Here is a 26,947-nt window from a genome sequence, read left to right as displayed (position 1 = left end):
TGAATAAGAGTCAATATAAGTAAAAACAACCATGAATAGTTGTTAGTTGTATACTGTGTGTTAAAATTATGTAAAACTGAGATAGGCAGTTAAATTATTAATAATTATGTATTTATGTCTCACTTTAAGGTAGTTTTTTAAAAATTATATGATTTCGAACTGCAGTTTTAATTTACAATATTAATATTATAACGGATAGAAATTATAAATCATATACCGTAATATACTTTGGTAAGTTTTTCTAACATTTTTAGCTCTAAATATGCAGCAATTATTTTAATTAAGCAATTTTCTTAAGTTTTAGTTTATTTTATAATATGTGTCATTTGACTATAGTAAGAATATATTTCCATAGTTTAAGAACTGTCAATAATAAATAGAAAAATACGGTCATAATTTAGCATAATAATATTATGACTGAATTGAAGGAAGGGTAGAAGGTGCAAATGGAGAACAAAAATAAATGTGTGTGTAAAAAAGTGTGCCAATTACACAATGAAATAATTTGATGATTATCTTTCTTAGTTTTCTCTTTAGTAATTTATTGTGATTCGAACAAAAAAAAAAATCGCATGCTTTTATGTCATTTATATGCCAATTTCGTTAATAACATTCAATAGTGTAATAATGTGATCTTATTATTTTACTTTTTTTATAGGCATGCTTACTGGTGAATTTGATAATCAAATATCTATTCTGTTTTTATTATAATATTTAACATAAGCTTTTATATTACCTAGGTAGTTAAGTCATAAACTTATAACTTATAACATGAATTATAGTAATATAAGTATATGGAAATTAAAACTAAAAATTTGAACAAATTGTGTTCAATATTAAATAAATATTATAAAACCTATTATATATATTTTTTAATTTTATTATTTTATAAATAGATTAAATATTAACTACTTATATACATTAAGCAATTTTGAAATAAATTGTTGTTTTTAAATTACTTAAATAATACATTTAATAATAAATTTTTTAAATAAGCTTATTTACTTGAAATTAAATATATATTAATATATTATAGACAATGTTTTTAAACAAAATGTATTTTAACTGATAATCACTTTAATGATTACATTTATTAAATAAATCAATAATATTATTTCCTATTTTTAGTAGTTATAGCTAAAAAGTAAAAGGTAATAGTGTAAGTCTTTCAGAATTTTCTAACTTGTAAAAGACGTAATAATGGTTTTATTTTTTAATATTTTCTTAGCAAAACAAAATACGTGTTTATGTTATTTCTTTTGAAAAAATGAAAAACTATGATTACGGACCCTTCAACAAGTACATTTTTAAAATGATAGGGATTGAGGTGAGCTATATTATATGGGTCAAAAGAATAAAAAAAAAGAGTACATGTATATATAGTATACGAAAACTAAAGTAAATAATTTACTATAATTTTATATTGACAAAAGTTAACCTAATATAATCTAACATGGGTTATAGTAAGAACTAAAAATTATTATGTGATATAATTTTATTATAAGTAACACATGGTAACACACAGTGACAAAAGTTTTTGGACTATTAGATAATATGTTATTTTGGAGTAGTAACAAATTAATATCATTTCGTTAATTGATATTATAGATCAATAATTTCTAACAATGTTGATATGTTAAAATAACTGTTTGGTACATTATGATTTACGACTATTGACTAATAATGTAATATTGTTACAGCCATAAGGATTAATCTAAACAAAAAACAAAAATAGAATAGTAATAATAATGTGTATTGAAAGATGAAATTTATAATGTAGTCTATAGTAGCTTTTAAACGATATTTCATATTCATGACCATTGATCATTTTCTGGTTTCTCTAAATTATATAGGTATTTTCGATAAAATGAAAATAACATCAGATTTATGAAATCTGATTTGTTTTATATCTATAATTTATATTGCATAATATTTATTAAACCAGTAGGTATATGAATATGGTGTAAGGTACACTTTAGTGGCTATTTCTTATTAAATGTCGAGTGTGTTTACCAAATACCTAATCAATCAATCGCGGATGTAAAACTAATACATTTATTTGAATTTCAAAATTTGATTTATTTATACACATATAACATCTTATATATAAATTATATAAGTTCTATGTAATTTTAATGAAAACATATTTATTACGTTCAATATTTTTAAGCGAATTGCATCAAATATGATATAACGTAACAGTATGTACAATATAATTATACACAGCATAATGTCCTTCAAACAAACAATTATATAAATAAACTACAATAATTATTGTACGCATTAATATTCTAAAATATTTTTATTTATCAATATTATAAGGTTTCTTATTCCGTTTACAGACTGTACAGCTACTGCAACTTTAATTATTTAAGTGCGTTTATTATCTTATTCGATCTCTGTGTTCTATAATGGGTATTATGTAAAATGTATAATAACGTGATATCGTTTTCATTTAGAGAAATCAGTAGAATTGATAAATTTATTTTAAAATCGCTTCGATGAAGGACTCGGTGATTTAGACGACTTTTTACTATACACAATAGTTCCATATATTTAATGGCTAAATAATACCATGTATAAATAACATATAGTCATCGGGATATAGATGTTAAAAAATTTTTAAAATATCAACGTGCTATATTTATTATTATAGTGTAAATATTATTTTTATCATTATATTATATTAATTTATGAGGAATGGTTTATTCGAAACATACGATTAACGCGAATAACCTATTGGCAACCTCAATGTGTTTTAAACTTTTAAATGTTGATGTAATGCAATTGGATAGATACCAATAATATTATTTATTTCGCATGCAGAGCAGACATTTGTAGATGGTTAACTTTTCATTGAATACTCTTGATAGCATAGTTGCGTGTCGCTATAAGTTGTAGCTAGCGATTTGAATTTTGAACAATTTTTAATTATTTTTTGAATCGTTAAGATTCTAACAAATGTTGGTATAACCGGTAACGAGAGATGGCTAATAAAACATTAGTTCTTGCGACCAAAAAGATTCCTCTCCCAACAATCATTATAATACCGGTTAATGACATTAAAGTTTTCGGATCAAGCAAAAAATATGTAATGATAGATAATACTCTAATTTATCGGGGACGATTATATGTCTTTAATTCAATTACTTATTATATTATAATTTATTAATTTTACCTCTTTGATCCTTATTGTAGTGACTTGCCTATTGAAACTGTGATTAGCGTCTAAGATATAAGATGAGGTGACCGATTTATATTTTAAAATAATAAGACTTTTTTTCTTTGATTCACTTCTGTTAATTTTATTTAACTTTTTAACACACATTATTATACGTATTCTAAATTATTATTACAAACGTTTATAACTAACTAACTATGTTTTACTGTATAAACGATCCGCGTAGTCTTTTACACTCGCCTTTGACCATCTGTACAAAAAGACAATAATAACGCGTCTGGTGCCTTGACTGAAAACTGGGCTCCTCTTACATCTAATGTGTGTGCGTGTATGTGTGTACATGTGTGTGTAATATCTTATCGTTATATTTTGTCCTATTCAATATCTGTAACTTATTCTTATCCTTAATGGCTAATAATCATTATAATTATTTTATTACACATTTTAAATTTAAAAAGAATATGATGGCACATCATTACCAGCAAAAAGTGGGTACCGCTCTGCAGTATATTAGGTGTCGAGTGGGTCACTATTATAGGTGTGTTAAATTTGAATTCAATAATACATATCCTTGTACAAAAAAACGACTCTGAACGGAAACGATCTATCAGCTTATATCACCAAGTGATGTGTTTTTTGGATATAGCTATTAAAGAAATTTATTTTACTTTTAATATTATTATTTCCAAAAATATTTTATCTATTATATTACTAATAATTAATTATTATAAAAATATATATTTATATCATATTATACCAACTTATATAACTTACAATTTAATATCGTTCTGTAAATACTACAAAACAGTAAAAATAGATTCGTATAGTACTTATAAATATACAATGTTTAAAAATAAATCAAAAATTTTATTGCATATAATAAAATTTATAAAAGCTAAAGTTCCCACGAATAATATTTTTAACAGAATAATTAATATGTTATCGTTATTTATTGTTTAAATAAGTAATTGTATCCAAATCGGAACTTAACATGTCGATATAAATTAATAATCTTAATACATTTTTTGGATTTTATGGTTTCAGTATGCGTAATATGAATAATGCTTATGAAAAATCTTACATTCAATTTTCAAAACTTAGATAAGAAAAGAGTAGTTATTATGATTTTTAGCTACAAAATAGTTTTCAATTTTTTTAAATTCTGAATAAAGTTGTTAAAAAAATTTTCTGGTTATGCATTTTACACAGATTTAAGACTTTTTTGGAATCTTGTATTAAATTTACAGGAATTTTGACCTAGAGAATAATTTTTTATCGATATTTATAAAAACAGAAACTAAAAAAGTTGAAAATTTCTAATGCCAATAAATAGGTAACTATAATTTTGAAAAAAGATGACATGAAATCTCTGTATAGTAAAAACAAAATCAAATATTCCTATTAAACCACTTGTTCTCAAAGAATTTTTAGTATCCACCCAAATACAGTGAATTCCAAACTGATCTAACAATTTAACTTTTAATTTAACATTTCTCAAATATACAAAACTACTGTCTTTATTGAATAACCTTGAAGAAGCTTTCAACGAAGAGACCAGCACTAATGTACTGAATTTTTTAACTAAATAAAAATATTGTAAATATATTTTAAAACTTTACTAATAGCTGCAGTAATAGCACAACACCTAAGTCCTAAGTGTTTCACAGATGTAACCCCATCATGTTTATATTTAAAATTGTCATTTTTTTGTAAACGTATATTATTAGGTTAATAATCAAAAACGTCGAAGTCAATAACCATAAATATATATATACATTTTGATGTATACATTGTGAGTGTTTTTATAGTTGTGTATGATATTTAGTAGGTATTAATGAGATTGTATGCCGAGTGTGTGGCTTGTTGAGTGATGAAACATTACTCATAATAAACAGTATACCTAAGTACTTACTTTTTATATTATTGCATATTGATTGTAACCTAATAAACGCGCAACTGAATATTAATATTTTTTTTTTTGATTCATAAAAGCATTGAGACAATAACATTTTTTTTTACATAGTTTGTAAACATTAATTTAACTGTAAATATTTATTAATTGTATTATATTTACTGAGTTAAAAATTATATTGAATTCGTGAAGGTACCCGTAACTTTCACGTACATAAACTAAAGTGTAACGTGTCAAAAATATAATATGTTATAAATATATTAAATTATGCAAAATACTTAAATATTATAGAATGAATGTGTTTAATGATGTTGTTTTTACATACAATTTTAACATTTTTACTATTTATATTATATTTTATCTTTTAACATTTTTTCTATAGTTATTACCATATATTATAGTATGAAATTTTAATTTGAACGTATATTTATTATGTTAACTAAAATAAAAAACTTTTAATTCGTTGTCAGTAACAATTAATTATGATGGAATGTTTTAGGAATTTATAAAACCTTTGTAAACGCGGATAAAACAATCAAATTGTAAATTATCATTTTTTTTTCAATTACCAGCTTTATGGTATCAATTACTTATTTATATTTAGGGGAATTATTGCAATTTCAGTTGAACATTTTTTTTTCAAGGTATAATGTTTAAAATAAAACGTAAGTTATATGTAAGCAAAGCTACATTCAAAATAATTCTCAATAGCTAAAAGTGTTTTATTAACTATATGACTGTACAATGTGCATTATTGTAGGTAATATTTCCAAGTAACAAAAGAAAATATTTTTGCTTAAATTTCAACATAATTTTATTAGATTAGAAATTGTCATAGTGGCTTAAAATATATTCTAGTTGATGGATAAGAAATATTAAAACAAGAAAAAAAATTATAAATACAATTCCATTGTCTTATAAAAAACTATACTGAATAAAACATTTTCAAAAAAATCACTTTTTCTTATTTAAGTATACACTTAATTTAATCATGATTAGAATATACATTCTTGAGTGTGTATACATGATTAATTATATGAATATGACATTTTTAAAGACAGTTGAGTTAAAATATGCGAATGAAGAAATTTTGAATGGAGACCAGGGCCTGATTTAATAAAATTAGGGCCAAGTGCAAAATTTTTTTGGGGGTGCTCAAATCAAAAAAATATTCAAAAAAAAATCTACATAGAGGGGGGGGGAAATGTTGATAATAAAAAAAAATATTTATATTTTAAAAGCATAGAGTATACTCTATATGGTTAAAAGTGTTAAATGCCAAAATACCTATCTCAAAACTCATAAAATATTTGTACTTTATTTCATGTACTATAAATACAATTTAGTTACTTGATCTTGTAAATTAAGGATAATGAAAAGGCAATACTAATTAAATAACATCATATAACAACAAAATTATACTATATTAAAATATTAAAAATACTTAAGGATTTTATTATAAGAATTTAAATTAAAATAATTAATTTTCAGTCTTCTATAAAGTTATAAAAATGGAAAATAACTTATTAATTTAACAATTTATTTTATATAACTAAAATGAAATAAAAATGACCAATTTCTATAATTTCTATTTTTATAACATTTTATCATAAGCAAGTTTAAATTAGTTATTAAGTATCAAATATTTCCGATGTTCAAATAATTTCCTATTATTATTATTTTAATATTTTGTGATGGTAAGTGATTAGAAATGGGGTGTGGAATGACAAAAATAACCAAAATTCAACTGACAATTTAATGATAAGAATATAATTAACTTTGAACATTGACAGTTGGTATTACATTTTAAAAATACATTTTTGTGGAATTAATTAAAAAAAAAACAATTTTCTACAACTTACAGAGCCTGGGGGCCCCAGAAATTGGGGGCCAAGTGCAAGTGTTCCATCTGCACTTGCATAAATCAGGGCCTGATGAAGACAGAACTGCATATTATTACGTATAAAATATAACTAAATCGATCGGCTTACTATGAAATTGCGAGTATGATTGATCGTGAATAATTATTTATATTTTATAATAATATTATGTTCAACTTATAAATAAATTATAATATTATACTAATTGTATGTATACTAATCGTGACTGTTAGGTAAAATATATAATATAATATATGATTACTATTTATTAATCATATACATAAGACAAGTATACATTCAAGTAATTAATATGATATAACTTTGTATCACAAGGATTTGATGTCTCTCCCATATTTATTTATTATTCAGATTACGAAGAACAGAAATGTCCTCAAATAGTAAACTTTAAAAATAAAAATTCAGTAGTAAATCGTATGCATAGTAAACAATGTAGAACTGTAATAACATAATATAGTTAATTATATTTTTACTGTAAAAATGTAAACATTTAAAACTTGCATAAGACCAAAACTATAATAATATTTAAAATGTTTTGAGTTCATGATGTATACTAAGTTCACGTTCGTGAGACAAAATGATACTAAATTTGTAGACAATTCCATTAAAATTGGTCTTTATTGAATTAACGTTTCTAAAGAAAACTCATCCGTGAAAATACTCGTAGGTATGTTACGTACACATAACATACCTATATTACATTAAAAGATGACTTTCTTGATGAAAAATGCTGCGAATAGGTTTTTGATATTTCTGAAAGATAGTACAATTTGCACAACCTATATTTTCATTTTTCACTCTTTTGTTCTATTTTGTGATATAGTCAAAAAACTAAATTAAACCGTTGTAAAACAAGTTTAATGAAATTTTCTTTATTAATATTGAATTTATTATTTACTAAGTATAACTTAAAACGTAGAGGGTTTTTTGGAATTTACGAATAAACTTTCTTTTAACAATTAGTTTTTAAATATCTTTAAAATAATAAATAAAACATAATTCGAAATATTTTTTTTTATTTTATAGGTTTATACATAGTTATTGTAATATTAAAATTTATTTTAAAACGTTTAGGTTGTAAATTGTATCACAAACATTTAGTTTTATAATAAATAATTAATCATTATACTCTTTGACTTTTAATGCGAATGTAACTAATTTCTATTAATGTGACGTAAAGTATTCACTGGGAATCATTTATGTTTTTTTTTCACATAAATAATGGTTTTATCAGTTGCATAAATTTAATTATAACACCGTACCCATTCCGCCCATCAATATCAGTGATTGCGCCTTGCCTACTTATACATAAATTTATTATTATTATTAATATATAATATTATTATTAGTATACTTTCTTTTGTATAGAGTGATACAGTATCATAATAAATTTATCATAAAAAATTTTGTCTGTTTAGAAAGATATCAATATATAATAAATATTAAACGTCTAATTTTCATTATTTTTTAATTAACTTTTAATTAATTCATTAATATGATTTTAAATGTGAACAATGTTTATTATACTAAAAATATAAATAGAAATCGATAATTTTTTTTATTTACATCAGTTGTCTATCAAAGAGTCAAGTCATAGATTTAACTAAGACATTGATTCATTGCCTAATACTTTACCCAATCGTTTTATAAATATAATTTATAACACACTGTCTTATTGAACTTTATAATGTCGCTGTTTTAAATATCCAAAAGAAATAAATGTACATCCAAAATCGTAAACCTGTCATTTGTGATGTTTATCATATATTTGCATTCATTTTTTATATAGACAATATTATATGTGAAGTATATTATTTTGTAAAATGTTCTACTACGATTCGATAAGTCATACACTATGCTCTAAATTTATGAGGTCAGATACTAATTAGATTTTAGATATTCATTGTTTTTTTATTTTATTTTGTGATATGAATTTTTATCAAATAAAAAAAACATATTGTAAAATTATTGGTTGGCCCATGGCTAAATATTAACAAAAATATATGTATTGATCAAATAAGTTATCATTTATATAGAACAAACTTGTTTAAGATCATAAACAAATAATATTATAACATTAAAATGTTTAACATATTTGAAACGAGATTTATTAAATGTTTTTTAGATTCGACAATTTTCAGTGATATATTTATAGTTTACAATAAATTAATAAGAATCATAAATATCATACTTATAAACATTTTTAACTATAGAAATTTATATATTAATTATGGAATAAATTAAAATATTAAAATAAAGTCAAATTAAGACATTTTAATCATTTACGTTGTTTAAATGTAATAAACAAAGTACAAATTATGTGTTATGTTTAATTTGTGTTACTTTTGAATCATTTTGTCTTAGCTAATAATTTAATATTCGTCATTGAATTTAGACGCTTATCTCATTATTTAAGTGTATTCCCGAGTATATGTATAGATATAATACACTTATTATATACAATATTATTAGTGTAAAAATATTTTCATAAATGTAATTAAATTAGTTTACTAAAATGAATTTATTAACTTAACTAATGGGTTTTTTGATAATAATTATTGTTATTCAATCTGAATTAATTAATTAAATTATATTATCTAATATTGATTTTTGTGTTTTAGTATATAACATGTGATTTATCAAACGTAATAATGCTTTTTCTTGAACTACAAATTTATTTAAGTAAGTATTTTTAAGTATAGGTACTTGAGGACTATATTTTCAAATATTTACTTTGATTTTTCTTATACCATTTGAGGAAGTTCTTTTTTTTTCAAATGAGAATTAATTTTGTTTTTTAATTATTAAGCAGATGACTTTTAAAAAAAATGAACGCATCTAGATTGAAATTTAACCCAGTAGTTTTTATGTTATTTAACTTGATGTATTAAGGATAATAAATAATATGTTTTTGATAATAGATCTTAAAGATATGGATGTTGTGATGATTTTAATATCATTATTAATTAATTTTACACAGTTCATTAACATTTTATAATTTTTTGTAAACAATTTCTGAGTATTTTTAACACTGCATTAAATATTAAAAAAAAAAAAAAATTGTCTACAAATTTACAATAAAAATGTCTGTTCTTGTTTGAAAAAAATAAGTTTGAATAATCACAATAATGTCTCCAATGGCACAAAATATCAGTTTTTTAAAATAATGTAGTCTACATAAATTACGAGAATAAGAAAAAAATATCATGATTTGAATAAATGTATTAATTAAAGTACTTAATAATGGATCCATAATGCTTGGCGAATCACGTTGTACATAGTATATATTGATTTAACTAAGTTAATGTAATTGTTTTATTTCATTAGACTGTAGGTAGTAAGTACTTAAGACTTAAATTGTTTTAAGTTGACAAAGATCGTGCATGATTTACTTTCCATCGTTGTATAATTATTGATCTCAATACAATTTGACGTTTAAGTGTTTATTAAATCATATAAAAAATAAAATTTCATCTTGTTTATTGATGACAAATTCATATATTTACATTATTAATATAAATGTATAGAATATTAAACTTTGAATTATATGTATGAAATGCGTATATTTGACGATTGATCTCGTAAGATCGACAGAATATCGAACTTAACAAATATAATCTTGGGATTTGGTGTACAAATAAAAAGATATACGCAATATAATATATTATACTTATATACTCATTTGTCATTACGTCGTTTGAATTCAAATGAAATAGTCAATGCATTAGAAATAATATTTTTTTTTGTTCCGAACGACAGTGTTCTTATCGCTATTGACATTGACGATTGTTATCGCACTATAATGAAAAATAAATGCAAGTCAATTTCACGTATCAGTTTTCAAGGTTGGGCGAATTACTAGTAATAAAAAAAAAAAAAATAAAAAAATTTCGTATTTATAAAATTGCATACAGGTAAACGAACAAATATTTGCCAGCCCTCCTGAAACGAACACGCAGTTATTTTGTCCCGTTTCCGGGTAAATGAGCGTATGCTGACACGGATCCCGTTCACATTGTGTATAGCTAGCGAGGGAGTGTGTGTCGTGTGTGTATGTTTTACACAATGCTCATCGACACCATGTACAATAATAATAATAATAATACAATAACACGATGCAATGACATGTATATATTGATATATTATACGATATACCTATAATATTCGCCAAGCATATTTTCTAAATCTGCGCACAACCACGATTCCACGTCGCCGATATTTTTATTTTCATTAATATATTATTGTTGTCGCCCACGGAATGTAATGGCGAAGAATTTGCAACCGGCCATCGCGTGCCTGTTGGAATATTAACGCCGAACGAACACAAACGTATCGTCGTTTCCTCGACTAATAACAACCGATACGACACAGCGTTATATTAAATACGACTTAGATATATTATATTATAATTTATAAACGTACGTCGTCCAGTGTCCGTGTTCAGTATATAATTGCGGCATTACGCGAATAACACGTATTCGGGGTAGCAGGAGATATTTTTCGATATTGCTTATACCAGATTACAGACCGAATACAGATAGCTATATATTTTTCTCCTCTGTACATAGAAAGTGATTATGCTTTGTTAATTGATTCGTATCCGGTAATCTCGGAAACTGCTGAACTAATTGGCATCAAATTTTGCATATAAATGTATTCCTTGAGACCCGGAAGAGTATTTATAACTTAGTTTTTCAACCCATTTAGGTTCCTAAATGAATCTTAGCTGACGTGAGAATTTCGTTTTGGTTCACAAAAATCGAATATTTTCTGTTCGTATAAATATTTGTGATCGGTCGAAAGAATAAAAGAAACTTATAATATATTATATATAAATGAATTATATGTGTACTTTGCTTATATATTCGAAAACCACTCGACTGTTTTTTTTTACCTAAATGTTAGAGATTGTTCTCTGAGATTCCAAAAAGTGTAGAAAAAGTATAGTTTGAACCGCGTTCGAAAACATACCAAGTGCAATATTTAATTCGTTACAGCTAAATTGATTTCCCATCCCGATCGAATTAGTTCACAGAACGAGAAACACCGACGCCGATTTGAACGTTGACTGAGATACACTAAAATCAAGATATTATATCAAAATAGCTATAGCACTATATTTCATATTTGTTCATTTTTTTCTGGACGAAGCCGAGTTATACTGCTACTTGCTAGTAATATTATATTACATTGGTATCCTGCATGTAAAATATATATTATTATCATACTATTTACAAACATTGAATAATGGTGATTGAAAAGGAGACTTCAAAGTCTGAATAGTATATAGGAGGCACCTCGATTCGGTTACTCTAATGAGACGTATGTTAAAAGACCTTGAGAGAATGTACATACAGCCGTATTTTGTTGTGTTAAGTGAACAAAAATAAACATAAAATGCTAAAAGTAATTGAATTTCATAATATTCGATTGAAAACAAATTTATTTATAATTTTTCATAAAAGTTTTTATCATATAGAATATAGATGATATTAAAAATATGCTCGATTATTCATGAATTACAGAAAAATGCATATTAGTCAACTATAGTTCTTCAGATGTTCATACGCATCATGTATTTTTATATTTTTAAATTGTAAAACATACTTATGCCAAACAGTATATGTTTGTGTTCAAACAATTTTACTCGGTTAATAGTAAAACAAAAATCAATTAATTTTTAATTCGTTGTATAATTGTTTAGTGTAAACTTATATGATTAAATTCATTAGACTTCATGGATCATTATAATTGCATGAAGCTATGTTTATTAATCATTCTTAACTTCAAAAAAAAATTTAAGACTTGAAAAGTATCTCGATCTTACAGTGATCATCTATTATTCAAATTGTATATGTATAAGATAGAATAGTGAATTATGTAATGGTTATTGAACGAAAAATTGTTATATATGTATCTACGATTATTATTTAAAAAAATTAATAATCTATAGATAATTATTTTTTTTAAATCTGAAAAAATGTAATATGAATCACAAATACTAATTTATTACGGAAAATAAGTTGTGATAATGATTAGGTAATACATATTATATTATTAGCGTTGAGCGTATAACATATTTTGTTTTTTTTTATTAAATTTAACATTAATGGTAAAAAAATTATATTGACCATGTAAAGATTGGTTAAAACCAAACCTACTTAAATTCATTATAACTTATTTGTAGTTTCTTCTTGAGCTTATTAGAGAATTTCTGAAAAAAAATGAAAAATGACCAACTAGTTTCGTTTTACAATCAATAGGACTACTTGAAACGTATAGAATACTCCCGCCTTTACCTGCGAAAAAATGCTCCACAAGAAAAAGATAATATTACAAACATTGGTAGAAAAACCAATTATTTTCTTGTTTTATTTATAATTTTAAATAAAAAAAATTAAAATATATTTATTATGATGGTACTATTGTGTGATAGTTATTTTTAATTTTATAATCAGCTTTTATCAATATCTTATAATCAATATATTTGAATAATTATTACTACCCCTTAAGTTTAGTAATTTAAAATATTTTAGAAATTACATTTCAAGTATAAAGCTGCCAAGGTATAACAATGTTATAGTAAATATTTACAGGTAATATTATATTTTTAGATCCATTAATTTAAAGAAATGCTCAATGAAAATATTAGAAATATTTTATTAATAGACTTCAATAGAATAGAATATATCTCTTAAACAACAATTATTTTTCCTACCAAAGTTTAACTGAAAAATATTTTGTAGATTCCAATGTTTTCTTCTCTAGGAAATAACAATATGAAAACTGATATGATAAGTTATATCTTTAAGGATTTTAGGTTTTTTAATGGTCACATTACATTTACATAAAGTTTTGATTTTTTAATTTTTACGTTTTTCAACTTATCACGCAATACTGCAAATAATTGCAATAGTTATTAAAGATAACATAACAAAATAAAATTACAAATCATAAGTAGGTAAGTATACACAATATTTTATCTTACCTATTAACTAATATAAATAAAAATATATAATATGTTAAATTTATTCTCGTAGACATAGGTACTTAGTACTTATACATCCTACTGCGTGATATTAAAATAATATAATAATTTATTATTAATTAATTAAAATCGTGTTTAATAATTAAATAATGTCTATCATATTGTATTACATAACATATGCATAAATAATAGAAGCATTGTGACATAATACAATAAATATAATTATCATTTGTAATAAACTAATAAACTACGATGTGATCAATATTATTTGATATTTTGTTTACATTTTGCAATATTTTATCAGTTATTAATACGACACTATTTTATACATATATATATAATATATTTTATTGGGGTTTGGTTTCATTTGACCTTATTATCGAATCAATTGGCTTATTTTTTTTTTTTTTTGAAATTGGTAAATTTAACCCGCGGGGGATTAATTGAAAAAGCAATGAACGGGAGTTGCTAAAAAAATATCTCAAATGTCTTGATAAGACGTTTCGATGCATTTGAGTCTATATATGACCTTTGATCAATATATATAATATATAGACCACCAGTGTGGAAAAACAGATAACAGTGTACGGTTGACGACGCGTAATTTTTTTTTTTGAGAAAATGTATGTCTGTTGATGAAAACACGACATGCATCACATATAGATACATTAAGCGATGAAAACAAACAACGCAATTATTATATTCTATTTTTGCCGATTAAAAATTATTATTCTGTTTGTGACACTATAAAATATACAAGCAAGCTGCAAAGTCTTGGATTAATGATATTGAAGGTCGTTAGTAAAAACAAAATATTCTATGTACATGTGTTTTTATATAAGGTGTATAGATACACACGCACAGAAATCTTTTCTTTTCCGTTTACCTAGCGTGGCAGGAAGGAGGAACTAGATATAATTAATTCGTCACGACACTTATATTATATTATATATTATACTGTGCGTGTCTTTTTGTAATAGAATTCGACAATTAACTCATTACAGTCGTAGCACATATTATTTAAAAATATAATTAAATTGTGTATATTTGTGGCGTTTTACTTTTATTAAATCAAATCGATTTTGAATGGAAGGATCAATTTTTGTCACTGACCATTAAAATAACTTTTGACTTTTATATAATTATTATTGTTCAAATCTATATAACGTGTTTAATTTTATCGAATAACGTTTCATTTCTAAACTTTAGTTTGTTTATTTACTTTATTCACTTACTACATATTATTGTGTTTTATAGATTATAGTTATTGACTCAGGGTTGGAATGTGCTTAAGACGTTTTAATAAAAGTTTTATAAAACATAAATTGTATAGGAATTTTTTCTGTAAGATATATATTTTATTTGTAGATCATACTATATACACTAATAACAAAGCATTTTTATAATTTTTAAAGCATGTTTAAAAAATTACAAAAAAAAAAAAACATTAAAAAAATATTTCAAAAGAATAAAACGTTTTTTTAGTATTATTTAAAAAAAATGTTTTTCTAATCCTAGACTTATCGTGTTCTTTAGCCTTATAGGTATAGTTCTGAAGAGATTAGGTTATGCTTATTGTTAGCTATATAACATTTGCTATTTTCAGTTGAATGGAGCATCACTGAAAGTTTTGATTCATCAGCTTATCCATTATGAAAGTTTCTATTTTTGCGCCAAAAAAATTCTAACAAGTCATAATAATAATATGACAGTAAGAAAATGTGTGTGACTTTTTTCGTGTTTGATATTCATATTGCGAATATGCTAGTCTCGTTAGTATTGGCGTTGCAACGGCGACTCAGTCGTCATAATAATACCGTAGAGACCGTAGAGTTATGTGTAATGTGTTTGTCTATAAATATATAAAATTGTAGGTTTAACTACATGTATAACATTATATATGATAGGCGCCTGTATACAACAATGTTATATTATTATTGTACGAGGCTAACATATAATGTACTACCTTTACCTATGAATATTGTGTTGCATTACGTATCCGATAAAGGAAAATGACACGTGTTTTACGTTGTGGGTATCTATGAAATGTTTTAATTGCTCACGCGCAAGCGAACGGTTAACGATTATAATATTGTTTGCTGTTAAGCGAGCGGCTCCATTCCTAGTTCCCGGATAGGTGACCACCTTGAAATTTTAGTAACACATACACACAATGTCCTAACCTAACCATAATCGTTGAGATAAATAGTATCTAATTATATATCTTCTGGCATAAAAAAATAAATAAAAATATTGTTTGCTTTTGTTGTAATAATAATAACAATAATAATAACACTATAGTGTGATGCCAATATTAAACTAGTACTTATTGATATTTTAATGTGAGACGGAAACGCTACACCGGAATAGTTAAGTTTGCAACAGCAGTGGCTTTAATCTATTTTATGTGGCGTAGATCACGTAGACTTGGTAAGCTGTGATGAGAGTATAATTAGCAATATAATATAAAAACATATACATATAATAGTTACCTTGGTATAGTTACATGGCGAGACGTTGTTGCATCACTAACAGTTATCGAAGTCATCAGGTCGAGTTGGTGGCCGTTGAGTCCACCAGCAGACGGTTGTATATGTATACACAGTGGTTGGAAGTAATGCGTCACTTCAGACACTTCAGTCTAATGCTTTTTTTTTCGTTAAAAATGACTAGTAGAGACGTAGAGTATTACAATATAGTTTTTCATTGTACGAATAGCATCGAATCGCGTAATATTCTTCAAACACTCATTTTTTACACGAGTTAATTTTTCCTAACTATTAAAATATTTCTATTTCATCACATACTAAAATTTTGCATAAGATTTATTTAATATTTAAAAAATCTTAACACTCGTTCTAACAAAGTATTGAAATTATCATAAAAACACTTGTGTTTCAAAAAAAAAAAAAATAAATAAATAAATAAATAATTATAATAAAATTTATGTATTTGGGCACAGGCAGATTTGTCAATTTTACTAAGGATTTTATTTTTTATAGCCACGACCTATACTCTATAAATATAATTTTTCTAATTAATATAAAATATAGGTGAAGTATACGTTCTATATTTGCCTAAAAGTAGTCATGATTTTAGCGATAGTATTTTATTACTATAGTTCGTATATATTTGATATCATCATACTATGTATATGCGTCAATACCCTATATACATATATATATATATATATATACATACATACACGACTTGATGAGTCAAAATCTGTTTCCGTTTCGACAGAAATACGAGTATAATGTATTACGATATAGTAATATGCATTATGTGCATTGCTATACACAAATCGAATCGATTTATCGGCCGTTCACTATATTAATATATTGTTTGCGAAGGCGCATATTATACAGGACGTTGCTGTACTTTATACGTGAACTAATACTTAACGTATATTACTTTTGATTTTCAAGCGGGACCTACAGTATGATGTATTATATTATTGCAAATGTTTGTTTTGCTTATTAAATACGTTTTCTATGTTTTAATAAGAAGTTTATAAAAGTATGTTTGTATAACCATCAAACACTGACTGTATTGGACGAGTTTGATAATATATTTACTGCATTTTACCTACATAATATTGTGTACAATGTGTACTCGTTTAAATTAAGATGATTTTTGAGGATAATTATGCCTATGCATATATATTTGTGAGTTTAGGCCAACATAATTTATAAGTATAGTTAACTTTATAACATTTAAGTACAAAAATATTTAGGTTTATGGGCCTACACTATGTAATTGGACAATTAAAATCCATATACTCATAAGTCATAAGTCTACCTTCATATATTTGTCATATATGATTAACTCGTGGATTCCTAGTGGCAAACAATTACCAATAAACATGTAAAATTTGCGGAATGATATTAATTACAGTCAAACATATAATAACGAATAATTCCGTTAATACACTAACAACCTCACCAGTCTCAATATATCGAACAAATTTAAAACATTAGGACCTGACCTAAATATCGACAATCATATGATAATTTTTTTGTTTTTTAAAAAGAGAAATATTGTATAAAAACTGTATAATTATATATATAATAAATAATGCGAACCACAACTTTTTTAGCGGTTTTAAAAATATATATAATATAACTAATGGTTTTTTGTCATTGATGTTATTAAAAATCATAAATAATAAACAAATGCATATATATCTTTAATTATATAAATAATATTGATGTATTATAATTCTAAGTCGTAAATAATCGTTATAGAAAACAGAAATTCTTATTTTTTTTTTAAATCGGGTTAGATAAATGGTTATAGAGTATATAAAATATACTGACAGAGATTTCTTAAAAAACTATAATAGTTTTATAGATGATTGACGAGAACATCAAATAATTGTAAATACTTTGTGCATTTTCTATCAAGCATAATTTTTCATCATATAATATATTCAACAAAATATAATATACTAATTATAGAACCCATGTGATTTCAGCATATTAGCCTTCGTCTACTCAAACGAATGATGGTCATACTTTGGTTAGGAGTACTGTGTTTAGTGTGCGCACCATACTTCGGATTTGGTCTCTACTGGGATGAGAAATCGTTGACGTGTGTACGTTACCGGAATGCCAAGAAGCCTTTGGATGTGTTATACGCTTACTTATATTTCGGTCATGGTAAGTAGGTAATCTTTAAAACGAGGTTTAGGTCATATAATTAATTATAAATTAACAAATAATTTAAAAACTTAACTAATGATTTGGCATTATTTAAAATAAAATAAATTCATTTTCTATTTCTATAAAATACAGGTAGGTACCTAACAAAAATAATAATTTATTGTACTATAATACATATTTTGAAGTTTATAGTATATTTAAAGTTTATCTCTTACCAATATAAATAATAAAATATTCAAAATATTTTGATTTTCGAGCTATAGTCAATAGTTTAGTTTTGAGAATTTCTTGATTTTTAAATTTTTTTTTTAAATTACTGTCGATAAAATTATTGTTGATCGGTTAAAAATTTAAAAAATAAAAGTCAAAATATATTTAGACTTTATAATAGTAGATTTTATAATTTTCCACAAAATCGGAAACATTTACAAATAAAATTGTAGTTTCGAGTTCATAAGCATTTTTTTTTATATCTAAGTTTTTAAAACTTAATAAGAGTTTCGTTATAATTTTTTCAATTCATAATAAAAATACAATTTTTTATTTTATTGCTTTAGGTGTATTTTTATGCTTTGCAATAGTCTACACGAACTTAGCCGTAATGAAAGCTCTGTGTATGAAGGACAGTCCTCACAACAAGCACAACGTGTTAATGAGACGCATCAGTCGAGGATCGTCATTAACTTGCAACGCTGCTACCAAAGAAGAAAGAGCGTTCGGTTGGCTCATGTTTTTGCTGTGCGTCGCGTTTGTTACATGTTGGGTCCCGCAAATGGTAAATACTACAATACATTATAGAATTCTACATTTACAGTGTGAACTAAGTATTAGAATATTACTCTACTGTACAGTGTATAAATTGGCATAAACAATATTATTGCAAGAAGGTCTGGAGTTATGAACAGCAAAATTACAAAATGTTACAAATATAATATAAAAACATTGATTAAATATTTAATGAATATACTTTTGATGTATATTTAATCAATGGTTATATAGTGTGAAATACATAGTTGTTTCGGATTTTCGACCTACGAGTTGGCTACCGTTATTATATTTTCCTTCAACCCTTGCACACATTCAATCATAACAGTTGAATTTCAATCGAATGTTAAAATATGTTAGTTAGCTAGTTTGTAAACAAATTATGTGACTCTACTGGTTAATATAGCTTATATAATATGCAGTACCTATATTTGTAAACTGTATTTATAAATAAAAAATACAATTTCAAAGATTTTATTTTATGACAAAAAAAGTTGTTGTAACATATTATTATATTTTATATTTATTAAATATATTTTCATAAAAAAACACGAAAAATACAATATTTTGGTGATCTACGTTGACGTATCTATTTAAAAAAAGACGTACAAATGAAATTATAATTTTAACAAATGTTCTTGTTATCAGTTATTGTTGTTGTGTACCAGATAATAATATTATATAGAAACTATATTGGTATTACGAACGCGATTAATTACACAATCTTTTATTGAGGGACAAAACAATTTAGTACAACTAAATTTGACATTATTTGTGTGTTAATTTTTTTTTTTCTGTGGAATAATGTAATTTTATATTATAATCTTCCTAATAAATCGTTAATTATTATAAGATTACTTTTATCTCATTTCCGTGAATTTTTCTAGAGTAAAATTGCATTCTGAAAATTTAAAATTGCGTAATTATTTTTTTGGCGTTATTTTTTAATATTAGGTTTTACTAAATATATAATACAAGAATTTCTGTATACCTATGCCTATTTTTTTACAACGCTTGTTATAAAAGAGTATTAATGTCACGTTAAATACAATTTTAATCATCAAGAATTGCGTTATTCATTTAACACCCTGAATTGAACAATAGATGAATTTTTGTTTCGATAAAATTATCTTCACGTTTTGATAATTTTCAGATAATTTTAATATTAAATTAATTTATATTTGCATTCCCAAAAATATGTGTATTTATTGAATGATAGTTGGTAATCAGTAAAAAATGACTTTTGAACAAAATTAGAATGAAAGTTTTGAAGGTGTCCTAAACTTAAAATATGAATTCTATGTCTTTTTGAATACACCATAAAAGTATAAAACCATGGTATGTCTACATATTTTATCAGTTTTTAGGATGTTATAAAAATTACATAATCAAAGCATTAAAAGTGAATATAGGTAATAGTAAATATTATAAATTATTATTAAATGTGATATTGTAAATTAGTAAATTATAGCATAAATAAGAAAGTTAATATAAATATTAAATAATAATAATATCTTAATATTTATTGGACGTTATAAACTGCAGTCATCGTTCCTTTAATTTAAATTTTTTTTAAACGTTTTATTGTGTTTATTAGACGGTTGAAAATATTTCTTAATTTAAAATATAAAAAAATACTTTAATATTAAATTAAAATTAAAAAATGAGTTCCTAAATGAATGTTACGTCAAATATTTTATATTTTAGTTTTATTATAATATAATTTTGTTAAATTATTGTTATTTTAAAACGTGGTATTTCGATAGAATAGACGGCTTAAGCCACTAATAGCAAGTGGCAACAATTATTTTAATTGTAAACAAGACATAGCTAGAGTATTTTTCGGGCATAAAACATCTCTATAAATTTTTTATGTAAATCTACACTAGACTTATTTTGATATACGAAAATTGCTTTTTGTCGAGGTATATTATCATCGCGTTATAGGTATATAGTATATTAAGAGCTATCTACCGGTAACTTATAAAAACTCCTAAACTTTACTATTCCTACATAATGGTAGATGCCAATATCGTATTGTTTACTAATTTTCATGCTAAGATTTTTCAAAATTTTTAAGCATCTTTTGTAAGCACGCTGTATTATTATCTACTTATCCATATATTTTAATAGAAGCCAATGCTTGTGTATGTGTGTAAGCGATCCACAGATAAGTATTTCATTCTCATGATTCTAAAATGATGTTCATATAGGTACTTACTACCTAATCCTATACCCGAAAATCTGTACCTCTTCAGTCCTCATGTAAAGCAAATTTTTCAAATTGGCAAATATGTGAAATTCGGCATTGGTGTACCTCGTTTTGCAAAGAAACTTGACCATAATATCACATTGACACTTGATAAATTTTCGAATGTAGTTAAAACTACTTTCAAAGATTCTCTGATTACATTTTTAGAAGAACATCTTTGAAATAGTCATTAAAATTGATCGATCAGTGTTTTAATTTATAAGGAGCTACAAAAATAAGGATATTGCTTTTTGAATATCAAACAATAAATTTTATTTATCTTTTATTAAAAAAAAAAATCTCATAGCTACATAGGTATGGATACATATGGTTTATTTTTTTTAAAAATTATATTCTTATAACCAATATATATATATATAAATAAAAAACTATTCGATTTTGGTGAATCAAAATGGTATTTATATATTAACCACTCAACAGCAATGTGCTATTGAAGCTAAAAAGAGAAGCTAAAGTCGTTTTATTAGTCTCAAAGAATCTATTGATATAATTTTATTGAAATCGGGACCAGTTATCTTTAAATTTACAATTTGGTAGTAAATAATTCATATCAGATTTATTTATGTAAACAATTATATACATTTATACTTGTGTGTACTTCTTCACAGATATCGATACCGTTATCCAGGTTCATCGAGGATGAGACAAAGATTCGACCGTTCACCATGGCTGCAGACATGCTTCTGGCTATGCACTTCGCACTGGACCCGTATCTATACGTGCTCCAGCACTGGACGTTAGTAAAGTCCATCTGCTTGCGACCGAAGAACAAAAAAAATGCCAACGGTGGCAGCACGAGCGTGAGTCGCAGCAGTTCCATGAGAACAACGTACGAAGTATTCTCGCAGCAGCCGCTCTGATTGCGATATACGACGGTTGAAGTCTACTGCTGCACGCGTGTGTTTGGGCATGACCGTATAATAATATACAATTATAATATATATACCATCATATTGTGTTACGATGATATTTTATTATTATTTTTGCATTTTTGGAAAACTACCAGCGAATGTGCCAGTGATAATTGTCCAATATATGTATATATACATGCATAGTAATAAATAGGTATATATACATATCATATCTACTCCCAGACCCGACGGCGGGAAAGAACGAAATTACATATACTATAAATGGGTTAGTCGTGCAAAAAAACTTTAAAATTTAAAAATAGTAGCACACCTGTACCTATACCTTTTATTCATTTTTTCCGTAGAAATTTTTATAAGCGTGAGGCAAACACGCAATTATTCTTGTTTTAGGTTTGTTTGTAGCTAACTTATACACATTTTTTATCAAGTGCGAAAACTAAGTGGAAATTCATAAAGATATACTTATTTTCTTTTAATATTAATTATTATATACTGATGATATTTATATCGTTAATTCGTGAATAATAAATGCATTTAAGAAATTTGTGACACCCGTGTTATAGGTACCTTCTGTTAAAAAAAAAGAAAAGATTTTTACAAAGGCTTTTAAGCTGTTATTAAATGTGCATAAACAAATAGAATTTAAAACATCTTATTTTTCTTTGATACAACGAGATTCGATTTGTAGATAATGAAATTATATAATAGGTAAATTAATCTATTAGTATGAATGTATGATTATTATAGTATGTACATAGTATTGCCATTATACATATTAAATATCTACACCTGATAATTTAATTTCACAATCTTATAATATAAAACTAATACTCATGTAGTTAAAAAATACTTAAGTTATTTTAATCTACTGTGAATTAGCGTATTATATGCCAATGAGAAAATTTGAATATTTTAATTAAAAAAAAAAAATGTTGTTATTTATTTGGAGAGTTTAGAGTTTAGAGACATTTGTATCAAAGACTAAAGCAAAAATGTATTTAACAATTAAATCATTTTTAACTTCAAATTTGCCAATATTGTGAAAAAATAATGATTTTATACTTGAAGGTTTTAAATGTAAAATGTAATTATACCTATATCAAGGTCCAAGGTATAAATTTGTATTCATTATGTACTATAAGTTAAAAATTATAGTTATATATGTTCACTTTTAACTCTAAATATATTTTAATATAAATTAATTTTATAGCTCCTTTACCTATACGAATACACATAATTGTATAGCCTCTAACTGATAGAAAGTTTGCAGATGTATGCATTTAAGTACGAAAATTATAAAAATTATAAATTGTTTTGTTTTTATGAATTTCCTATTTATTACTTACAAGTTAGAATATTGTTTAAAATGTTGTTTTTGTCAGCGGCACTACTTAAGTTATCCATAATGCAATTCTCTTTACATGTTCTAAACTAAAATAATTCACGGATAGTAAAAATAAACAAGGATTCACCCACTCAAAATAAATAATTAAAATAGAAATTCATGTGTGCTTATAAAATTAAATAGTGTTGTCATTGTTTTAAACCTTTTAAAATATAATCATTTATTGCATATTGTTCCACGCATTATATCATTTGTTTTTAATATGAAATAGTCGTAAATACAATTTACAGTTTTGTTTTTTACTAAAATAAAACAACTATTAACTACAAGGTAAAATAAAAAAAATTAAATCTATAATACAAATAGATACTGGAATATGAACTAAAGTATTATTATTCAAAATATTAAAAAAAAAAATGGTATCGATACATACATAGATCCTAAAATTTTTTATTTCGGTGTGAAAATAATGACAGTTTTTAACAATCTATTTCACGTTTATAAAATAATGTAACTATATTATGGAATTAACACACTTAAGTAGTACTATTACATCAGGAAAATCCATTATTTATGGTTAGGTATTTCTTACTTTAAATAGAAAATACCAAATAAATTATTACTTTTGATCAGTTAAAAAATAAAATAAAATAATAATAAATATATAAATGTAATACAAATAATTTTATTAATAAAAAAAAAAATGAAAATTTGTTTTCAAAATTGTATATTATGACTAGTATATTTTGCACCCTCGTTGGCCTTATTAATAATCGTAGGTACATTTTATGACTTACTTTATATATTATAACGTCATTATTCTTTTAGGCATGCTCTTATTACAATATGTTTATTTTATCCAGTATTATTTCCTTCATAATATTATGTTTAATTTTTTTTATTTATATATTTTGCTTTTCAAGCCTTAAAGGTTTTCTACTTATTAATGTTATGTTATTTAAATATTTTGTTTGCTTTATTAATTATTATTTATATTATATGTATGTTCTAAATAAAATTGTAATTATTATGAATGTCTTTTATTATTATTTTATCATAATATCATACATGTGATTTAATTTATTTCTTTTTTAGTATAACAAAAAAACAATATGAATTATATTTTAAATTATAGATTAGCAACAATTGTGTGTCTATATGCATTACTATTAAAATAAACTAAAGCAAATCATTTTCAATTGAATAGATTTGTTTTATTAATGGTTTAATTAGTCGTTTTGAATGCTATTTGTCAATTTTTATTTTTGCAATAATTATTATTAACCACTATTACTATTTTTGCTTTTACTGACAAACATTATTTAAAATGTTGTGTTACAGGTACTTAAATTCATCTACATTTTTAGATGTTTCAATACATCTACAGCATATTTTAATTGAAAACGCATATTATATTTTTCAAATAAAAATTTAGTACATGAAAGCTTAATATTTCATTAAATTCAGATAAAAATAAATACAGGAAATGTTCCTATAAAGTCGTACCTGCACACTTAAATATTAAAAAAAAAGTGTATGTAGGTTATCTTACATGTGTTATATTCATTAAGCTTAGCGAATGTGTTAAAATAAAATAATTAAAAGTAGCTTTAATGCGAATGCCATTAAAAAAATATAATAATTTTTATTTAATTTTTATATTATTAAAACTTTATTTATATGTAATTTTATCTGTTTATAGATGTTTCTCGTGGTTCACATGGCCAGTGTTTCATTGAATAAAAAAACTCAAATCTATCGTATCGTGTAACTACATCACTTACCTACTTTATATATTATAACATATTATTATACCTGTGATAAAGTTTATATTTTAAATTTTAATATGTATCTATGTTTTTAATTTTATTTCAAAGAGTGTGTGGAATTATCTCATTAGTACTTAATAATAATTATAGATGATGAGATTGAACAAATATAAAATAATTTAACTAAAATTAAAAATGTATTTTTTTTAATTCCAAAAAAATCTACAACTTTTAAATTGAATTATAATAATCAAAACTCGGCAATACTGGATTGTACAGTATGATGATTATTTTAACCTTCTTTTTGGTTATATTGGTAAATTTCCAAAAAAAAAAAACTATCATTTTAAAAATAAACTAAAATAAATATAATAATATGTTAATAAGTAAATCTACTTCTGATCTACAAAGATTAGACTTTCTCTTGAAAAAGATAATGCATTTTTATACTTAAATATTTTTTTTTTTTGTATAGTGAAATAGAATATTTAAAAACTTTCAAAAACGTATAATTTGATTTTTTTTTAAATTTTTTCTGATTAAAATGTAATTTGTATGGCCAATTTTTTATACAATATTCTTAATTTTTATGAAAATGACAATACAAATTGTTTGGCACTAAATAAATAGTTATAGCTATGACCTACCTATATCTAGTGATTTATAGAAATAATAATAAAATGAAATTTTACAGTTGTGGTACCTAAATGCAAACAATAAAAAAATGTAAAATGTAAATGTATGACTTACGAAATAGTAAGATAGATTTATACATAATAAGCATTAAAATTAATAACGTGTTCATTAAAATATATAGATAAAGTTGGTTTTGTATGTATATGTATTTTTGAGGAACATTTAAAACGAATAATATTTATTAGCGTGTATTGTAATACACCTGAAACTTCGTTTATGTGTATTTAGCCACTATATTATATAAGCACTCTCATCTTAACGATGATTTAGAAACTGCTGTAGATACAGTATATAATGTTGTATACTTTGTCAGTTATCTCATGAGAAAACTGTACAATTTCGAGCATATGGAATAATGTAGAATATTAATTAGAGTGGCTGGCTGGCCATTTAATTCTCTCTACTCAACAAATATATTTTGGTAGCTACCGCAGCATCGTTACAGAACAAGCAATAATTGATGATATAAGTAGGTACCGGTAGAGGCCAGAAAATGGGATATACAATAGCTAATATTTTTTACACTTTTTTGTTATTCCTTCAGACAAAATTTAATCATTATGCAAATCATAATTTTAATTTTGT

The 26,947-nt window shown here is 24.3% G+C and overlaps 1 protein-coding gene across 1 annotated transcript in view; it reads left to right on the top strand.

Moving 5' to 3' along the window:
* The window catches only part of LOC113551575 (prostaglandin D2 receptor-like), a 28,683-nt gene extending 2,906 nt beyond the window's left edge, over positions 1-25,777 (top strand). The window contains exons 2-5 of the mRNA XM_026953882.1: positions 18,457-18,640; positions 19,201-19,418; positions 22,289-22,509; positions 25,600-25,777. Of these exons, the coding sequence (XP_026809683.1) occupies positions 18,457-18,640; positions 19,201-19,418; positions 22,289-22,509; positions 25,600-25,636 (660 nt within the window). The 3' untranslated portion in view covers positions 25,637-25,777. The remainder of the gene's footprint in view (positions 1-18,456; positions 18,641-19,200; positions 19,419-22,288; positions 22,510-25,599) is intronic.
* Positions 25,778-26,947: the final 1,170 nt, after the last annotated feature.

This window comes from Rhopalosiphum maidis, chromosome 2 (genome assembly GCF_003676215.2).
Source record: "Rhopalosiphum maidis isolate BTI-1 chromosome 2, ASM367621v3, whole genome shotgun sequence".
Lineage (NCBI taxonomy): Eukaryota > Metazoa > Arthropoda > Insecta > Hemiptera > Aphididae > Rhopalosiphum > Rhopalosiphum maidis.
The sequence above is the reverse complement of the archived record's forward strand: the minus strand, read 5'-3'. Positions and strand labels throughout refer to the sequence as shown.